General features: G+C 42.8%; 1 protein-coding gene across 1 annotated transcript; it reads right to left on the reverse strand.

Annotated features, from left to right (window-relative positions):
• Positions 1–5761: 5761 nt before the first annotated feature.
• Positions 5762–14058, reverse strand: TNFSF13B (TNF superfamily member 13b). The gene is given in 5 exon segments (XM_063115844.1): positions 5762–5919; positions 12159–12309; positions 12407–12519; positions 12961–13017; positions 13860–14058. Coding segments are annotated over 5 exon segments (633 nt in total). The 3' UTR covers positions 5762–5806.
• Positions 14059–16112: the final 2054 nt, after the last annotated feature.

A 16112-nucleotide genomic window follows, 5' to 3' on the forward strand; every position in this document is an offset into this window, starting at 1 on the left:
TATGTGATGCTGGTGATTGATGTGACTAACAGAATAATTGTAATTTTTTCCTGTTGCCATAGTTCTTTAACTTCCATAGCCAGTGGTGTATATTTTTCTCTCTTGTCCTCTTCATTTTCTGCAATGTTTTTCTCAGTAGGTATTGCTATGTCAATGAGGTAGGTGTGTTTTTCTTGGTTGTTTTTGACTGTTATATCTGGTTGAAGTTGAAACAAGCTAAGAGGTGCTAGCCTTTAGTTCATTTTGTTCCATGGCTAATGTTTGCAGGGTATTAGCATTCTTTCTGAATGCTTGTTTGTTGTACTAGATTTTTCTGTACTTGTCAACAGCTTCATTTGTTCAATGGTAGCAGTGCGCTGAATGTGTGAGTATGGATATGAGAAAGGTGATGGGGAAAGAGTGTTAAATGTTAGACAAGGTGAGACCATGGTCATCCAGTGAAGGATTTGCAGTCAGAAAAAATATTTGAGGGAAAGGGAGATTGTATCACACAGAGTATAGCAAAAGCTTCAAAGTACAGCAAAAGCTACAAAAGTAAGAATGAGTGAAGTTAATTTGAGATACATTGAATGTCTCACTTGTTCTTATTCCAGTGATTTTAACATTAAGATGTTATGTAGAACAGGGTTGTTTTAATTGTGTGCTGTGAAATCAGGCCATGTTTGGGTAGGCACGCCCCCTTGGGGGCTGGACATGCTGGTGGGCATGTCTCTTTGGGGGCTGGACATGTTGTCCTCCTTTTTGGTTTCCAAAATATGGTCACCCTAAGCACCACCCAAAGGGCATCTCTACTTTAAGTGGAATTAACAAAAATGCTTACAGCTCCACCATTTTTAAAGATAAAGATACGAAACTTGGCACTGTGATAGCTCTTAGGTAGTGCTTTAGCCATGCTAAATTCATCTGTTGACTTTTAGGATTTTTAAAAAGAAATTTGAGATTTAATTTTTTTAAAAAAAGATGTCATTTTTAAAGATAAACTTGGCACTATGGTAGCTCTTAAGTAGGGCTTTAGCCATGCCATGTTTGAAGCAAATCTGTTCATCTGTTGATTTTTAGGAATTTGTTTAATTAGAAGTTTCAAAATTATTTCTTTTCTTTTTTTAAAAAAAACAACTTGCATTTTTAAAGGTAAAGAGATGAAACTTGGTACTGTTATTGCTCATAGTTAGGGCTTTAGCCTTGCCAAGTTTGAAGCATCATTTGATTTTTAGGATTGTTTTTAAAGTTTGAGGTTTTAAAATTATTACTTTTTAAACCCGCTGGAGCCATATCCTTCAAACTCAGGTTGTCAAACCTTCTCTTTGGGGTCTTGCATCTTGAGAAGTGTTAGCTCTTGGCATCAAGGGCATCTCCAATTTTTAGCTAAGAAATGCTGGGCAGGCAGGGCACCTTTCCCATTACAGATTTCGTGGGCAGGTGGGCACTTGGAGCTCAACAGAGGCAAGGCATCCACAGATCAAAATGTGGGAAAGGAGAGGTCAAGCAAAGCATCCTACAGGGCACAACAGAATAGGCCACAGGCCTTTTTCACAGAGTTCCTCATCATGGGTGATGAAGGGTCATCCTTAGTGTTGGTGTAGGCACTGGCTGGATGGAGGCTTTGGCTGGCATCAGTTTCAGACCGAGTCCCAACTCAGATGGCTGTATCTTAGCCCTGAGAGGCTGGTGTGCCACACAGAGCCTTTTAAGAGCAGTGTTGGTGCAAGAAAAGGTGGCTGGTGGCAGAATTTTTTAAAAAAACAAGAGCCACCAGATGCTACCAAGCTATAAGCTGGCACCCTACCCTTGGCCACAGGGTACAAGCTTTCAGCCTGGCTGGACTGTTCGGAGACTTTGGCAGAGAGAGAGGGGAAATTGTTTGAGGCTGGAAGCTGGAGTCATTGGCTGGTTGGCATATTGCATAAGGCAGAGAGAGGCTGAAGGCAACCCAGATGCACCTGTAGCTTGGCCTTGAGAGGCTGGCTTGCAACCCACTGTTTTAAGAATGCTTCAGAGTTGGGAGGAGATGAGGTGGAGATTGCTAGTGGCAGACGTTTTTAAAGTAAGAGTCACTGGATATGACCAAGCAATAAGCAATACCCCTGACCACAAGTGCACAGTACAGCTGGACCATTGAGAGACTTTGGGACAGAGAAAGAGAGAAAGATTGTTTGAGGCTGGAGGCTTTAGTTTGGCTGCAATGACTTAGAGAGACAACAGAGGCTTCACAGACAACCCAGAGACACCTGTTGTAACTTAGCCCCACAGTGCTGGCATGCAAGAGGGGCCCCTTAGAAAGAGGGGCTCAGAGTCACTGTGCAGGAAGTAGACAAGAGTTTAAAGTGAAGTGGTGCCAACACACTAGTCTTGAGAAACTGATGTTTAAAAGCGAGAAGTGTGAATGGGTGAAGTAGTGTCCGCTGAAATTTTGTAAATTTCTGACACCACAGTGATCTTCTAGGATCCCTACTCATCAGAATTAAAATGTTGTTATTCTAGCAGATTATAAAGCCCGACCTTCCAATGTAACTTAAATTGTTAATATCTTGGATACCCTTAATATCCAAGACATGCCATTACTTTGAAAACAATTGTGTCAAACTGAAATATTCCAATGGGAAAGATTGCTGTATCAACAATTCAATGTGCTGAAGATATGAATGCCCTTGCTAAGTTCAGAGAGTGAGAGAGAGAGAGATGTGAATGAATAATAGTTTTTATTCACAGGAAGGCCATACGGTAAGTGCTGAAGTCTGTCAAAATATCAATTTCAGAAAGATGGGGATGGGCCAACAAAGGGGGGGCATCATGAGATGTTTTACTAACAAAGAGCAAGTACTTTATGTCCACTGAAACAATCTTGATGCTGTCAATAACAATAATAATAATAACAACAATAATTACTAACAAAAGAACATCTCAAACACCGCTTTGACACCATAGGACCCAACGAGGGAAAGAGTATAAAACCCTTGGTCTATGAGCATTAAGGAGGGGTGTGATAACACGGATAGTTTTATGGGCACATACCAATGGTACCCTCATCCAACAGGGCACTTTATACCAATCACTCTGGCCAAGTGTTGGTTGTGTGAATGTGAGTATGTTTAGAATGTAAATCTTGGTGTAGGATTCCATCGTCCAGGACTTAGATACAGAGTTATATCTTTGCTTTGTCATACTCACAAATTTGCTTGGGGCTGTACAACCAGCCAAGCACCTGGGGGTGGGGAATCTCATTGGTGGGAATTGCATAACAATAGATTGTGCAACCAATGAGGATTCAATCTCAAAGCTTTGGTTGGCAGGAACAGAAAATGCAACAGAAACTGAGTGTATTTTTGTGCACCACATTGGGAAACAAAGTTTGTGAGCAAGGGAGTATGTGAAACTCCCTGAGAATACTTGTGACTGTTTTAATTTACTGTATATCATTCATTGTTCTTTCTTTCTTTTTATTTATTTATTTTATTTATTATTACATTTTTATACCACCCAATAGCTGAAGCTCTCTGGGAGGTTTTTAATATATTATTAATAAACTCCTTTTGATTATATTTCCTGGATCCACCTCATAAGATCCAAGCCTTCGCAGCCTGATCAACTGGGAGAGTCGAGGATTAATTAAAAAAAAACACCTTTTCACACCATATCATGCATAAGAGGTTATGCATACCAGCTACTAAGAGGTTTTAAAGTATTCTAACATAATTGGTGATAGCAGAAAAGTGTCATCTTGTGGAACTTTGTGTTATAGTGGTGTGTTATAGTAGTGCGGAACGCAGCAGTTAGGGTGCTCACAGTGACACCCAGCTTTGCCCATGTAACACCTTTGTTAAAAGAACTGCACAGGTTGCCTGTTAGCTACCGACCCACCTACAAAGTTATGTTGTTATCCTACAAAGCCGTAAACAACTTGGGACCACCATACATAGCAGACTGCTTTCCTTTATATGCACCCGGACGGCAGCTACGATCCTCAGAGGAGGTCCTGCTGGCCACTTCAAAACAAACAAAATATATTTATTTATTTATTTATTTATTTCATTTCATTTCATTTCATTTCATTTCTATACCGCCCAATAGCCGAAGCTCTCAAAGCTCTCAAGTTCAAAAATCTGGGCGGTTCACAAATATTGTCATGAAGAACCCTGCTGGCAGGCCTTCTCTGTAGCAGAGTTCTCTGGAAAACCCTTCCTCGTGTGGTTTGGGAGGTGGAAAACTGAATTATTTTTTAAGCATCTCCTGAAAACGTACTGTTTCACACAGGCTTTCCCTGGATTTTAACTCATCTGGTTTTTATATTGCATTTTTAAGAAAACTTTTAACATCTTAAGTTTATGTGATATTTGTTGTACATTATGGTTTTAATTGTGCACTGCCCAGAGAGCCTTAGCTGATGGGCAGTATAAAAATGTAAAGAGAGAGAGAGAAAGAAAGAAAGTGCTTTGCAAACTTAAGAAGCTTAAAATGAATACTGCTTTGTTACAGGTAACTGAACTCAGACAAAGAGCGTGTAGGAGAAGTCTATGTTAGTGGCAATTCTAAGAAAGCTAAAATGACTTATACATAAAATGCACACATATTGGTTTTACAAGCAATACCTGATCCAGAGGGAAGTTTTCTTATTTTGGTGGTTACAACAGTTGCCATCAAAATTATTTTAGATTAGATTATTTTTTTATTTTTTCTTCACTATTTCAATGCACGACAATTGCTTTCTCAGACCATGCCCATTTAGGAATCAAATTCCTTAATTTTGCTAAATCTTTTGGCACTTGGTGCATGAATTTTCACTTCTTAATGATAACAAAACAACCCACATTGCACAGGTTGTCACCCATGATGGGTTGGCATGTCGTGCGAACATGCCCCATAAAGGGGATTAGAGAAGGGGATTTTATCCATTAAATGGATTCAATATAAGCTTGTTCTGATTACTTTTTTTCACCACAGGAAATTTCAGAGTTCCTCCTTTTGAGAAGTCTGTTGCTATTCCTTATGCTCTTTTATATTTCAAAGTACAAATGTGTAAACTCAAATGAACTGAAAATTATAAGAGAAGCAAAATACATTCAGAACCCATCAGGAATTGAGAAAAATATGTCTGTTACATACTCGAAGTGATTGAAGTACATTTGCAATTACATTTGCAAGTGTTCAGGTCCCACTGAAGTTATCTTGACATTTATGAAGACAATTATGGGACCATATGTGAAGGTTTTTTTTGTTTTTTTTACAGTTATTTTTTTCTAGCATATATAGTCAATATGAGAACAATATACTAATTGCAACAATTCGCAGTTTTTCTGCATCCTGTTGGGAAAGTTTCCCTGGAGCTCCACAGAAGCACTGCTATTTCTTTTCCCCTCCAATTAGGCTGCATGTTGTGACCCTGCTCTCTCTCTCCCATACAAGGTGCCTGGGGGCAAACAATAGGGAGGGCTGTTGTACTTAAGCCCTGCTTGTGGGCTTTCTGGGAACATCCAGATGGCCATTGTTAGTAACTAGACTGGTCCAATCCAGCACAGCTTAAGTTCTTACATAAGACCTGCTATTTATAGTCTTAGAATGGTTTCATTTCTGGTAATTTGCATGAAAGGGTGGTATACCGCAAGTGCATCTGTTGGGTTTCCTGTTTTGAGTATGTTAATAACACAGAAAACTACTTGACAATCTATCTAACTAAAAAGAGAACCCACAATAAAAAGCCCAACAACTACTCTTGAAATAAGTGTGTGTGTATGTATGTGTGTGTGTGCTTTCCAGCTTCTTTCTATCACTGAAAGAAGCTGGAAAGTTAATGATAAAGACTGCAAAAGCATCACACAAGTCTGACTGCACCAAAAAAAGTGGAATCGCCATTCAAGACTATGTTGGCTCCTCTCCTGGGTATGGTGAGCTGAAGTTCATCCCCTTCTTCTAATTTTGCAATGCCTGCCAAGAGATTTGAATATCCTTAAGTACAATTTTCACTGAAATCAAAATATACCAACGTTACAAATCATCCTGGTTATAATTTTGTCCACTCCTTTAATTTACAAAGCTACCACTTTGATTTAAAGTAATTATAATTTAATTATAATTTATCCAACTGGGAATATAACTCTCTTCCCAGGGTTGTGTGGGACCCAAAGATCACTAATGAATTATAGATTATATAGTTTAAAATCAGACCTAGGGAGACCCATGTTGAATTCCCCACTCAGCCAAGCTGCTCACTGGGTGATTAGGGGCCCCCTCTCTCAGCCTAACACAGAATTGTTGTAAGACTAAAAAGGGGGTATGGATCATGTATCCTAAGGACAAGATATAAATGCCACAAACAAAATTTGTAACAGACCTATAAATAATTAGGCTCAACAAGCACAGTTTCCTCCGCACATACAGTATCATGTGGTCACTGCATACAGGCACCATTACGCGAGTGTCATATTCATGTAATTTCCTAAACAAATATATACACAGAGGGAATTTGAGGGGGAAAGTGATGTGAAATGTGCACCTGTTTCTCCACCACACAAAGACAGTTTCCACCCAGCTGTTTGAACCCAGATCAGAACTACCCACACTGATCTCAATGCAATGAAAGTAGCTTAAAGGAACAGCTGTCACTGCTCTTAACTGCCTGGCTGAGGACAGGCTATCATCAAAGCCTTTCAGTCCCCACCTAGTGTGAAGCACTCTCCAAGCACAGGCCTGGAGAGCTACGTTGACAGAAAACTGTCCGAGGGAAGCAGGTCTTTGCTGTTATCTTCCTCCCAGTTAATTGACCATTGTTCAACTCTAAACATGTCCTGCTAGACTTCCAGTGACTAACACGGAATCCACACCAGGGCAGACTAACTCAGCAGACAGAGGGGATTAAAGGTGTTGATTCAGGATACAAGCAAGGTGATCAAAGGGGTTTCGGCTGAGAGGGAAGGGGGAAGAAGGAGCAGGGATTTTGCTACTTAAACTCTGTGTATGCTCAATAAAGACACTTCGGTCACCTCAACCCTCAGAGTGCGTGAGTATTACTACAGAGTGGCGCCCGTGAACAGGGACCACCACGACTAGCAGCTGGCTAAACATACCCACCGTTGCCTGGCATAGGCCCCAGCGGTGCACCCTTGTCTCCAAGAGACCCCCGTCTTCTCAGAAGACCCCTTCAAGCGGTGAGTATGGGCTGCAAACTGTCTAGCCTCCAGCAGAAACACGCGGTAGAATTAACCCGCATAGTCAATAAGACAGGAGGGCAAGGCAAATTGTCTTCGTTTCAGAAGCTGGTTGGTAAGATAGGGAAAGTCTGTCCCTGGTATTTGAAACGCGGGTCGTTTCACTTATCTGATTGGGAAAAAATAGGAACTTTTGCATCAAGAACCTCGCGCCTCTGTTAAAATCTTGCTTTCTTGGTTCCAGTGTTGGGTAGCGCTCAACAAATTTCATCAAATAAACTCAGCCACTTTGCCTACTGGTGGGCTAAGCGTTAATCTACCACCCCAAGACAAAGCAGTTGAAATTTGTAAGCCAGACCCCCCTGTGGTTTCTGCTTTTGCATTGGCACCCGCTCCTGAGGAAAACCCACCTCAGTACAGTTTAACTACGAGCAGTTTGAGCGTTAATCTGCCACTGCAGTAGAAATATGTAAGGCAAAATCTTCCCTAGACCCCACTTTTACGTCAGTACCAACTCCTGACCCACAGCCACCTCAAATTGTTTCGCCTCAGCAAGGTTTAGAAACCCAACTAACTTGCAGCCAAAGTCTAACTTGCAGCCAAGGAGCAATGGCAGAGAGGTCAGAAATGCTTTCTTTGTGTCCCTTATACAATACTGGCCAAGTAAAGCTTTTAAAACTTGATGTTGTGCAGACTTTATACTGTTAGTTTTGCCCTACCCTGTGCCTGCTTACCCTACCCTGTGCCTGTTTGCATTCTCTTCCCCTCCTTATTGTTTTACTATGATTTTATTAGATTGTAAGCCTATGCGGCAGAGTCTTGCTATTTACTGTTTTACTCTGTACAGCACCATGTACATTGATGGTGCTATATAAATAAATAAATAATAATAATAATAATAATAATAAGTAAGAATACAAAATGCCTGTATTGTAGATTATAAACCCTTGCCATGCCCTGTCCTTAGCACGCCTCAGGCGCAGAGCATTTTGCCAGCAGTAGCAGTCCTGCCCTTGAAGGCAGACGCCTCCTCCAGGCAGGCAAGCAGGCAAAGCAAGCTCCCTTTGCTGCCTCCAGCCGCTGCTCCACGCAGCAGCTGCGCCTCCTTTCTCCTTTCCTTCCTCCCTGGGCAGCAAGCACACAAGCCCCCTCGCCATCCTGCCAGCTCTGCCTCCACCTCCTCCTCCGCGCTGCCGCCCGCTGCCCACAGAGCCCAGATCTCTTAGCGAGGCGGCCGAGCAGCGCAGCGCCGCCGCGGAGCTGCCACCAGCCATAAGTGACAAAAGCACCAAGTCAGTGCTAGAGAGCGAGTGAGGTGGAGTGGAAAGGCAGTGAGTTGCCCAGACCACTGGCCTAAGTTCAGAAGTGCTTTAAGAGTGCTTCTGCCATGCCGCTTCTCCAGGCGAGGCTGGGTCAAGAGTGCGCGCGGCAGCCAGAAATGCAAACCAAAGCCCCACGCGGTTGCACAGAGAAGGCAGCCGCTTGAGAAAACAGGCCAAGAGAGAGCGCTTCCTCCCCCAGCAACGAGCTGGCCACGTTCAGAGGAGCACACCTTAAGTCCCACATGCGCCCTGAAGCTGCAAAGGCAAGCCTGTTTGAGTTTAAACTCACTGGCTGCCTCCCCTACTCTCTCCTCGTGTGTGCTCTCCATCATAGCTTCCACCCCCGTACTTCCCTGATTAAGCAGTGAGAAGAAGAAAATATTTATTGTTCCAAGAGTAATTGATTCTGATTATACCAGCACCATTTTGGTGCAGCCTCGAGCATGTTTGCCATGGATCCTTCCGCTTCACACCAGCCCCCCTCAATTGTTAGAGTTACTTGATCCAAGCCCTACACGTTAACGCAGAGTTGCCCCAGCCTATCATCTTTTTTCAGATGTATCCATGCCATTACAGAGCCAAGCATGAACTCTGAGCCAGCCAATATGATTAAAACCTGCAAGATATTGGCGCAGTTTCTCACCATTTTAGCATCTTAGCTGTAGCTCTTATAAAAAGAGCCAAGCCAAAAAGAGCATGTAAAGAAGACAAAATTCTTAGTATAGAGCTCATAATTATGAAAGCCCTCAATTGCAATTAGAATTTGAGTCCCCTTACAGTTATATCCTGGCTAAATACATACTTGCAAATTGCATATCTAAACGAGATCCATGACATGCTCCTGCCACGATATCCCCAACAAATGTTTGTGCAAATAACTAAGCTTTTAGATCTCTGTATACTAAATGTAAAGTTGCCTAGAACACTGTTACAGTATACTAGCTTGTGAGCTGATGCTAGAAGTTTCTAATTCCCTCTGCTATGTCTGATGCGAAAAGTTTCAAAAGAATTCCTTCCAAAAATTAGCACAATAGTTACACACCCAACCTGAATTTAATTTCCCAAAGATTTCCAAGTTATAGTGATTGATTTAAAGGACTGTTTTTTCACCATTCCTCTAGCGTAAGCTGATTAAAGTTGCTTTCGCAGTTCTGTCCTAAATCATGAAAAACTTGCTCTGCCCCAGGGTATGTTAAACAGTTAATGTATATTTAGTCTTTTGTTTTCCAAACACAAGCTTATGCAGATTTCAGAGCACAGAGAAAGAAGCGTGGGCTTCAAACCCTTAGCATAAGATCTAACCAAAGATTTCAAAGCCTTAGCAGAGTTAGAAGGGGCCCACAAGGCCATCTAGTCCAACCCCCTGCTCAATGCAGAAATCCAACCTAAAGCATCCCTGACAGATGCTTGCCCAGCTACCCCTTGAGTGCCTCTAGTGTAAGAGAGCTCAACACCTCCCTAATTTGTTTTTCTCTCACTAAAATGCAGATTGAATGCCTTCTGCAAATGTCTGTAGCATTGCAAATATCAATAGATGAGTTTGTGAGATTTTTTCTTTTCACCTCTCCCGACCTTTGTTTTTCTATGTAATGACTCATCATTTCCCCTTACGAGAGCCCACTCCTTCATGCCCCTACCTTGTATGCAGATGGGAGAAGTGCTAGCAATGACTCACTTTAATCCTATCACCCAGCAGGGATACGCTATTTTAGCGCTGCCAATGTATCTGTTTTTAGAATTGAATCTTATATTAGACTTCCAAAATTATGTTAGACTTCCAAAATATGTGCTTTAGTATTGCTAATTTACCTAGAGCTTATGTTACCTCAAAAGTTGCTGCAAATATAATAGCTTCTTTAACATGACAATAAGTCTTACAATTTGTTGCTCACATTCAGAGCCATTAAAGCCCCCTGATTGAAAGTTTCATTCAGCTTTAACTAGCCCTTGGCAGCCTAGCCAAGAGCATGTGCAGAATGAAAACTTAGCCTCAAAAACTTAAGAAAAAAAGGGAAAATGCACATATTCATGTACATAGTTCTTGTTTTGTTATTGCTCTTCATCTAGCGATGGATGGAGAGAGTCTACACCTCTTTTGTAGTTTATTTCCAATATACAGGTTTTCAGAGTTTTCCCAGCCTGGCCTGGAGATGCAAGAAGTCCTCTCAGAAAAATAACAATAAAAGATGAAACCCAGATGAGCTGCAGTACCAAAGTCCAAATGAACTGCAGTCCAGAAGACCAGAGTCCAGATGACATCAGCTGTAGCAGTCTTCCAGCATCAAAGACCACAAGAGCCAAAACAAGCAGCTGCCCCAACAATTTCATATGGACTATTTGCTTCAGCCAGTGAGAAGACCTACAATAGACTGTAAGCACGTTCCAGATAACTTGGTTACCGTTGAACCCACCAAAAAGACTTGCTTTGCTCTAAAAATTTCTGTCCTGATTCTCCGCCAAATAAAATAGAACTTTGTGTGAAATTGTTTTACTCATGTCTTGCCTTGCAAAATCGTGCAGCCATTGACTACTTCTTCAGCAACACCTGGGCTGCCAAATATAAAAAGCATGTGTTGCTTTAACCTGCTGGACAATTCCCACAAAGTACAAACTTAACATGGACTTACAAACAGTTGTAGCCTCCAAACAAGATGTGCCTCAACACTAGTGAGAAGTTTTGTGATCATGCTTCCCTCTCAGCTGACTAAATTCTTCTTGAAGTAGAGTATTGTATGTATTGAATTTCTTAATCTTTCTTGAAGTGTTATATGTATTGTATTGCATTGATCACTGTATTAATAGTCGCCTGTTGGTTTATTCAATGTATCCCAAATGCCTTATTCCGTGTATTCCAAAATCTGGTGAAAATGTGTAGCCGCTGCTGGTGGAAAAACACCCCTCTGAGACCTTATCGTCCAGAGCACATACAGATGTTGTACAAGCAGTTGTCCAATCATGTCCCGGAAGTTCATCAGGCCAACACCAATTCGGCATAATAAATTAATAAAGAAAGGGGAGATGAAGTATTACAGCACAGGCCTGGAGAGCTACCTTGACAGAAAACTGTCGGAGGGAAGCAGGTCTTTGCTGTTATCTTCCTCCCAGTTAATTGACCATTGTTCAACTCTAAACATGTCCTGCTAAACTTCCAGTGACTAACACGGAATCCACACCAGGGCAGACTAACTCAGCAAACAGAGGGGATTAAAGGTGTTGATTCAGGATACAAGCAAGGCGATCAAAGGGGTTTCGGCTGAGAGGGAGGGGGGAAGAAGGAGCAGGGATTTTACTACTTAAACTCTGTGTATGCTCAATAAAGACACTTCGGTCACCTCAACCCTCAGAGTGAATAGGTGGAGGCTACACTAGTGAATAGGCCGTCACAGGCAATTACTACATAGTGAGTTAAAATAATGAATTTTAGGATCTTCTGTATGAAATTTAATGAGTTCTGGGAATAGCTATGGGAAAAAAGTGGTTACACCTCCCCCCTGCAATTTAACAATCGAAACACTGAGGCCTTAGCGAGACCTAAGTTTTTTTCCGGGGTTGTCCCTGCCTGCTCCCGGGATCCCCTGTGTGTCATTTAGATGCACAGGGATGACCCCGGGACGATCCTGGGATAAACCTTAGATCTAGCTAAGGCCTGAGTGCTACACATTTTAAAGTGCTGTATTTAGGATAACTCCATATTTACCAGCAGTATAACAAGAGTTGTTAGGATTAGTGTGTGGCATGTTTTGGATGCAACGAAATAATGTAACCAAATTGAGATCATCACCAACTACATGAGCTTTTTTCCTCTGGATTAAATGCCCCATTACGAACATTTCATCGGCATATAAAACCTAAAGAACAAAGACAGACAAATTTCATTACTATTAAGAATTCTTTAAGCAAATAAAAGGAATCCCAAAAGTTTATTGAAATCTTTTATTTTTTTACCTGACCATATATGAAAAAGTAACCAGTTTCTCTGACCACTATTTAATTCCCTTGCTCTTCCAGTGCTGTTCCTCTTTTAAAGCTAAGAAGCCATGGAACTATACTTGAATCATCTAAAAAAGAAATAATTTCTTTTATTTTATAGAAATGAGTGAATCAGTGCAGACTTCCTTTTTGTAGCATTTTAGAATGCTACAAAATTTTAGTTTTGTGTTTTACAACTGAAGTAATACACATGGCCATCGAAAGCTGCTCCCTACACACCCAAACCACCATTGTCTAGAGACTGAAATTACCTAGCGGCACCACTGCTCCCTAATATTGGCACAATTGCATTGACAATTCCCCCACTGGATGCAGAAAAGGGACGTTACCAATGTTAATGGAACCTGAGAATAACTGGACTTATTCTTCCAACATGTTTCTTACAGGAGAACAATTAAACATATCCTTGCATAGTGGCAAAGGAAGTGGAACTATAGAAATGTGCTGCCCATTTATTTCCAAAAGATTGGTATCCGGAGTTAAATCGAGGTAAGTGAGTGCTGCATTACCATCTTGATGAATGTTGCTTTTGCTGTCAGCCATCAATTGCAGACATGAATGTAGTACTAGAGAGAGAGATTTAAATTAGACAAGGAAGCAACAAAAATATTTGGTGTGGCACCTGAATCAAAGGCAGAGAACTCCCGTTCAGTGGCTGCAGCAGGACATTCTTGGTGGCAGTACTCCCACCCCCATGAATTGTTCCACTAAAAGTCCCAAACATATTCTGTTATAAAAGTATCTAGTAAATTATTACTGAAAAAATTTTTTTGGAGGCCTTCTTGGAAAAATAATGAGATCTGGTTTGTAATTTAGAATTATCATTTAGGATTTTGGAGTGATGGAAGGGACCTTTGAGTCCAGGGGTCGGCACCTTTTTTGGGGTCTGAGGGCACATTTTACAGGCGCCTTCTTTTCCCTCCCTACTTAAAATTTCCCCCTTGGTTCGCAGTTCTTTCCTCATCTTCCCCTTCTTGGTCGCTATTTTCTTCCTTTGTCTGCTTCTACTCAACGTAGTGAGACAGAAGCAGGGGCGGAGAAGCAATGGTAGGGAACTGCGATTTTCCTCCGTCTGATGAAGCGCTGTGTCAACTTTCTGTAGCAGGAGCGAAGGGAAGGTGGGGGTGTGAGGAGTGGAGGCTAAGAAAGGTGGTTGCAGGGGAAGAAATGCAGCAATGAAAGGGCCATGGTGAGAAGGAAAAGCCACAAGGTGGAATTGGGCAGGGGGAGAAAAGTGCAGGGGGAAGGCTGGGGTGGGAGGGGAGGGGAGGCTGTGGCAGCAGGGAGAGAGGAAAGGTGGGGAGTCTGGTGGGTACACTTGGGGGACTTGAAGACTGAGAGCGCCTGCAAGGGCTGCATTGTCAACTGCTGATCTAGTCCAACCCTCTGCAATGCAGGATGCCACTACATGACCCCTGAGAGATGTCTGTTATTGCTTTTAATGCAATAATATAGTAAAGAGAGACTGCTGCAAGGCAAGATGACACAAACACTGCAAATCCCAGAAAGATCAGTAAGAGCCCTTTGTGATCAAAATCATGAATAGGATGGGAGGAGGAAGAGGCAGGGGTATATCCCTTTCCTCGTGTGTAGCTCATAAATGTCATGGTGCCCTTACTAAAGCCAGATGGAAACTTCAGCCACTTCTGGGGAATAAATACATTTTGCCAGTTGTATCCAAGATATGTGTCAAAATACCCCCAGCACGCACTTCCTGTTAGGCATGTGCTCCGCTCCGATTAGAAGCGTAGAAGCAGGAGTGAATTGGCCTGCTCCACCTTGCCCAGAGGCGGAGTAGAAGCGGACCGCGGACCCCTAGAAGCAAGGTGAAGAGAAGCGGCCATTTTCAGAGCGCTCCGGTTTCCGCGGTCCACTCCGATCGCTATCTTGAAACATTTCGCCCATAGGATTGCATTGCGGAAAAGAAAGGGGGATAACTGTGTTGTTTTTGATGCTATCTTTCTGAAAATGCTTGCGCTTAGAGAGTCGTGGATGGGGGTCATTTTGAGCCTACTCTCAGCTCTCTGCGTAGTGCGGTTCGCGTGCTATATATTTTTTAAAATCAGGTAAACAAATAGGGACAGCGAGCAAAACGGCGTTTTTTTGGTTTTTTTTTAAGCGATGACAGGCACATTCAACTCCCAATCCTGATGAGAATTGATCACCTCATGAAGCATCCTCCAATCCCAGCATTCGAGGGGGGGACTAAGGCAGAGGCACCCTCAGAGCTTTGAGCTCTTAGCGTCTTGTGGGTTTTGGCGTTCGTGGAGAGAGGAGCTACTTTAGTTAGGTGCTGCTGCTGTGTTTGGAGATAGATTAGGATTTAGCTTGGCGTGTGTGTGTGTGTGTGTTTGTTTGCTCTGTGTTTTTCCCTTACTTTGATTTAATATAAACTTTATTTTTAAATTTTGGAGTGTGTGTTTGTTTGTTTGTTTGTCCCCCCCCTCTCTTAAAGCCTGACTGTGTTTCATCTTCCTTCTTCCTTCTATATACAAAAAAATACCCCCAAAAAATTATCCTCTATTTCTTCTCTCTGTTACTTGGACTGTGTGTGTGACTGTGTTATTGTGTGAGTGTGCTGTGTGCACTGTTTGTGAAGTGCAACAGCCACAGATTGAGCATTTCAAATCCTGTTTGGGCAAAGCATACACACACTTCTTGTCCCATTTCCCTACATATAGTATATTCTTATACATATTATTATTAATATTAATATTATATTCTTATACATATTATTAGTAGTATTAGTATATTCTTATAGATATTATTATTAGTATTAGTATAATATCATCATGAGAAGAGGGAGCAGGCGCATGTCTGTGGCGGGGCATGCTGAAAGCAGCAAGGGTCAGGCTGGCACCAGCCTGAGCAGCAGGCTGCCTCTCCTGCTGTTAAAATCAAACGGGCAACTCCTTGGCTGGCTGCTCCACAACAGAAGCAGGAGAAGGAGCAGGCAGAGGCAGTCTCTTCTGCAACTTGTGCCCGGCGTTCTCTTTTTGAGGGTGGGAATGGGAAAAGTGCCCCTTTGCAAGAGGCAGCAGTGCCATTAGAGGAGGAGGAGGAGTATCCCCAACTCCTTCATTATCATTTGAGCCCATGAGCCCGCTGATGGACCTGTCTCCAGACGTCCTACACGAGGTCCTCAGCACAGTGGAGGGGCAGGAGGAGGAGGAGGCAGTGGGTGCTGAGGAGGAGCAGCAGCAGGCCGAGGCTCTCTCCCCAGTCTCATCCCACACCTCTTCCGCTGCAACCCCTGTTTCTGTGGCAACACCAGAGAGCTCAGGCGGGCAATTGGTGTCACCACGGAAGCGAAAGACAAGTATAGTGTGGGACCACTTTGAGGTGGGAGTGGATCCCCGCTTTGCTGTCTGTCGCCACTGCAAACTCACCCTAAGCAGGGGTTCATCTACAGGGCATTATGGAACCAGCAGCCTGAAGATGCATCTTCAGAGGCAGCACCAGTCGATCTTGCTGGGGAAAGAGGCAGGCAAGGCGACTGGTTCCAGGGGAAAACCGAAGGCTGCTGGTGGTGGTGGTGGTGGTGGTGGTGGTGGTGGCACTGCCACTCTAAGCTCTCCATCTCCCATCCCCACGAGGGTTAGGCAGGCAACCCTGCAGGACATGGGGTGGGGGAAGTATGGACCCACAAGATGGCATTTTC

The sequence above is a fragment of the Elgaria multicarinata genome, chromosome 2 (genome assembly GCF_023053635.1).
Source record: "Elgaria multicarinata webbii isolate HBS135686 ecotype San Diego chromosome 2, rElgMul1.1.pri, whole genome shotgun sequence".
In the NCBI taxonomy this organism is placed as follows: Eukaryota; Metazoa; Chordata; class Lepidosauria; order Squamata; family Anguidae; genus Elgaria; species Elgaria multicarinata.